Source organism: Electrona antarctica, assembly GCF_951216825.1.
Source record: "Electrona antarctica genome assembly, contig: scaffold_324, whole genome shotgun sequence".
NCBI lineage: Eukaryota > Metazoa > Chordata > Actinopteri > Myctophiformes > Myctophidae > Electrona > Electrona antarctica.
The window spans coordinates 66,356-70,048 of NW_027638182.1; the positions used below are offsets into that span (position 1 = coordinate 66,356).

At 60.1% G+C, this 3,693-nt stretch overlaps 1 protein-coding gene across 1 annotated transcript; it reads left to right on the forward strand.

Moving 5' to 3' along the window:
* Positions 1 to 215: 215 nt before the first annotated feature.
* On the forward strand, positions 216 to 2,888 carry LOC306918322 (dynein regulatory complex protein 11-like; the record flags this gene model as incomplete). Its single annotated transcript, XM_079531209.1, has 1 exon — positions 216 to 2,888. One exon carries the CDS (start codon positions 216 to 218, stop codon positions 2,886 to 2,888), a length of 2,673 nt encoding a protein of 890 aa, XP_079387335.1.
* Positions 2,889 to 3,693: the final 805 nt, after the last annotated feature.

The following is a 3,693-nucleotide window of genomic DNA, read 5'->3' on the forward strand; positions in this document are numbered from 1 at the left end:
CATCGTTGAAAGACAAACATTAAAGCTGTATATAGGAGGAGCTAGGGGAGGGGCTAGGGGAGGGGCCCCTGAAGAATCAACACTGCTGCACAAATGGGCGTGGTGTGACGTCACACCAGTAGAGCTCAGACGGATTTATATAACCAGCTGTTGTAGAAGACAACCTTTTCATATGTAAACCTCTATGTGGACGTAGGGGATATACGCGTGCCAAGATGTCCCAGATAGCGTACAACGGCCTGTGGGCGAACGCCATGGAAAGCCTGGGCAAGCTCCTGCTGGCGGAGGAACCCGTGCAGCAGGAGGTGAAGCCCAGCGATCACTTCCTGACGGTGGCCGAATTCTACATCAAATATGTGCAGGCCTTCCGCGGCCTGGAGGAGGCCTACGACCAGATCGTCCACCCCCAGAAGAGGCTGCTGCTGCGCGAGATCCTGGACGGCGTGATGGGCCGCGTGCTGGAGCTCAAGAACGAGATGGTGGAGCTGGAGTCGTCCGAGTACCACTACCTGGACCACGTCACGGACGCCCTGAAGTACTCGCCGGCCGAGCTGGAGGTCCCCATCCCCAACTACTTCACCGTGGAGCGCAGCGCCGAGATCGCCCAGAGGCGGGCCATGCTCGCTGACATCCTGGCCAGGATGGAGGCCGAGGCCGAGGCGGTGAGGGAGGCGGAGAGGGAGGCGGAACGGAAGAACCGAGAAGAAGAGGGAGAGGACAATTCGGACGACGACGACGACACTCCCAGGCGGCCCCGGGCGGCGGCAACGGAGAGCGTCGAGGACGCCGCGGACGAGGACAAGCCGACGGCGGAAGCCGGCGGCGGAGAGAAGCAGCAAGGTGGAGAAGAGAAGCAGATGACCAAGAAGGAGAAAGAGCGCGAGAAGCAGGAGAAGCTGCGCCGGAAGGAGCAGGAGAAGCTGCAGCGGCAGGCCGAGAAGGAGCGCCAGGAGCGCGAGGACAAGGAGAGGCTGCGACGCGCCGCCCTGGACCGCGGCGAGGCCGCCATGCACCGCGCCGCAGTCACCATCCAGAGCCTGTGGCGGGGCTGGGCGGGCCGCAGGGCCACGGCCAGGCTGCGCTGGGAGGAGCTCGTCTTCCTGGGCATGATGGAGTCCACGGAGCACACGCCCCCCGAGGACAACGTCGCGCTGCAGGCCACCAAGGCGCGCCGGCGCGACAAGCAGCGCGTCCACGAGCGGCAGTACGAGGTGGCCATCGTGACCATCACGGATGAGCTGTGGCGTGTCGATGCCGTCTTCATGGCGGACGCCATGAAGGAGGAGATCCGCCAGTGGATCAACGACCTCTTCGCCGAGAAGGGCCAGTACCCAGAGTACCCCGAGGAGGAGGAGGGCGGCTCGCAGCTCATCGTCGAGGAGAAGAGGAGGGCAGAGGAGCTGGCGGCCGGCCTGGAGAACGAGGACGCCAACAACAAGGAGCCCAAGGACAAGAAGGAGGGGAAGAAGGACAAGAAGGACAAGAAGGGCAAGGAGGGCGAGGAGGAGAAGCCCCAGGTGGTGCACCTGAAGCCCTCCAACTTCCTGGCCGACATCGACACGGGGAACAGGATGTTCCAGGAGGTGTGGAACAAGCGCGACGAGTCCAAGAACTTCGTGCAGGGCCACGAGGACGGCCTGATCCGCGACATGCAGAGGAAGCTGGTGGAGCCCGAGCTGCGGCTGAAGGTGGACGTGGAGATGAGGCTGGAGCTGGAGGAGCTGGAGAGGATAGAGGAGGAGCGGAAGGCCGCCGATGCCAAGGGCAAGAAGGGCAAGGCTGGCAAGGCCGGCAAGGGGAAGAAAGGGGGGAAGAAGGGGAAGAAGGACAAGAAGGGAGGGAAAGGAGGGAAGGGCGGCAAGAAGAAGAAGGAGGAGGTGGACATCACGGCCGACAGGCCTCTGGAGGAGCTTTACGAGGAGCTGGTGAGGGAGGGCCTGTTGATCAAGGCGGAGCCGGTGAAGATGCGCGACTACCTCGGCGACTACAGCTACCTCGGGAACGAGATGAGAAAGGACAACCTGGAGGTCAGGCCTTCCCTGTCGGACGTGCGGCAGGTCCTGACGCTGTTCGCCATCCTGCCCCTGGGCTCCCAGACAGTCCACGAGAAGGCTCCCCTGACCAAGGCCATATTCCTGACGGGCCCCGCGGGCGTGGGCAAGAAGATGCTGGTCCACGCCGTCTGCCAGGAGGTCGGCGCCAACCTGTTCGACCTGTCGCCGCAGAACATCCTGGGCCACTACCCGGGGCCCGACGGCCTCAACATGATGCTCCACATGGTCTTCAAGGTGGCCAAGCTCATGCAGCCGTCCGTGGTGTGGATCGGAGACGCCGACAAGATGTTCAACAAGAAGGTGCCCAAGGAGGACAAGGACCTGGACGTCAAGCGGCTGAAGAAGGACCTGCCCAAGGTGGTCAAGGCCATGAAGGCGGGCGAGCGCGTCCTGATCCTGGGCACGTCGCGGGACCCCACCAACACCGACATCAAGGCCGTGGCCAAGGTGTACAGCAAGATCCTGGTGGTGCCGGGGCCCGACTACTCCTCCCGCTACCAGCTGTGGAAGCAGCTCATCAAGAAGCAGGGCGGCCAGGTGACCAGCTCCCTGGACATCAGCGCCCTGTCCAAGATCTCCGACGGCTACACGCCGGGCCTCATGCTGCAGGTGATCGGCAGCGTGCTGACCGAGGAGCGCTGCGCGCAGCTGGACAAGAGGCCGCTGACCGCCGAGGAGTTCGTGGAGCCGCTGTCCAAGACGGAGGCCGTGACGGCCGCGGAGAAGCTCCTCGTGGCCTGGGACGGAAAGACCCCTCTGGGGAAGAAACGCACCAAGGCCGCCAAGGAGAAGGAGGAGGCGGCGGCGGAGAAAGCCAAAGGAAAGAAGAAATAGAGATCGTTGTGTTGTTGTTGTTGATGGCGCAGCGTTACCCGTACACGTTCTGCCAGGTCAGAGCTGTCAGAATCCGTCTCTCCATGTATTTGTTTTGTATTTTATTTACAGACATCAGCCCTGGTTCAGGGGCTGTTTGGGTGGTAGGTTCGGCCCCTCAAAACATCCGGCTTTTGGAACTACGTCACGTGGCAGCCAGCCACGTCGTCAATGAACGTTCACTGTTGTTTTTGCCTGGTAATAGTTTAGTTTAGTGTGCCCTAAAGTGCCCCTCGCTTCACACCAGTGTGATTTTTATTTCTGTATGGAGCTAGTTACCGGTCGTATTTACATAATCACATAGGCCTACTTTGCACAGTTTGCATTACCTGTGGTTGCTTCATGTTCTCGACCTGTGGTTGCTTCATGTTCTCGACCTGTGGTTGCTTCATGTTCTAGACCTGTGGTTGCTTCATGTTCTCGACCTGTGGTTGCTTCATGTTCTCGACCTGTGGTTGCTTCATGTTCTAGACCTGTGGTTGCTTCATGTTCTCGACCTGTGGTTGCTTCATGTTCTAGACCTGTGGTTGCTTCATGTTCTCGACCTGTGGTTGCTTCATGTTCTAGACCTGTGGTTGCTTCATGTTCTCGACCTGTGGTTGCTTCATGTTCTCGACCTGTGGTTGCTTCATGTTCTCGACCTGTGGTTGCTTCATGTTCTCGACCTGTGGTTGCTTCATGTTCTCGACCTGTGGTTGCTTCATGTTCTAGACCTGTGGTTGCTTCATGTTCTAGACCTGTGGTTGCTTCATGTTCTAGACCTGTG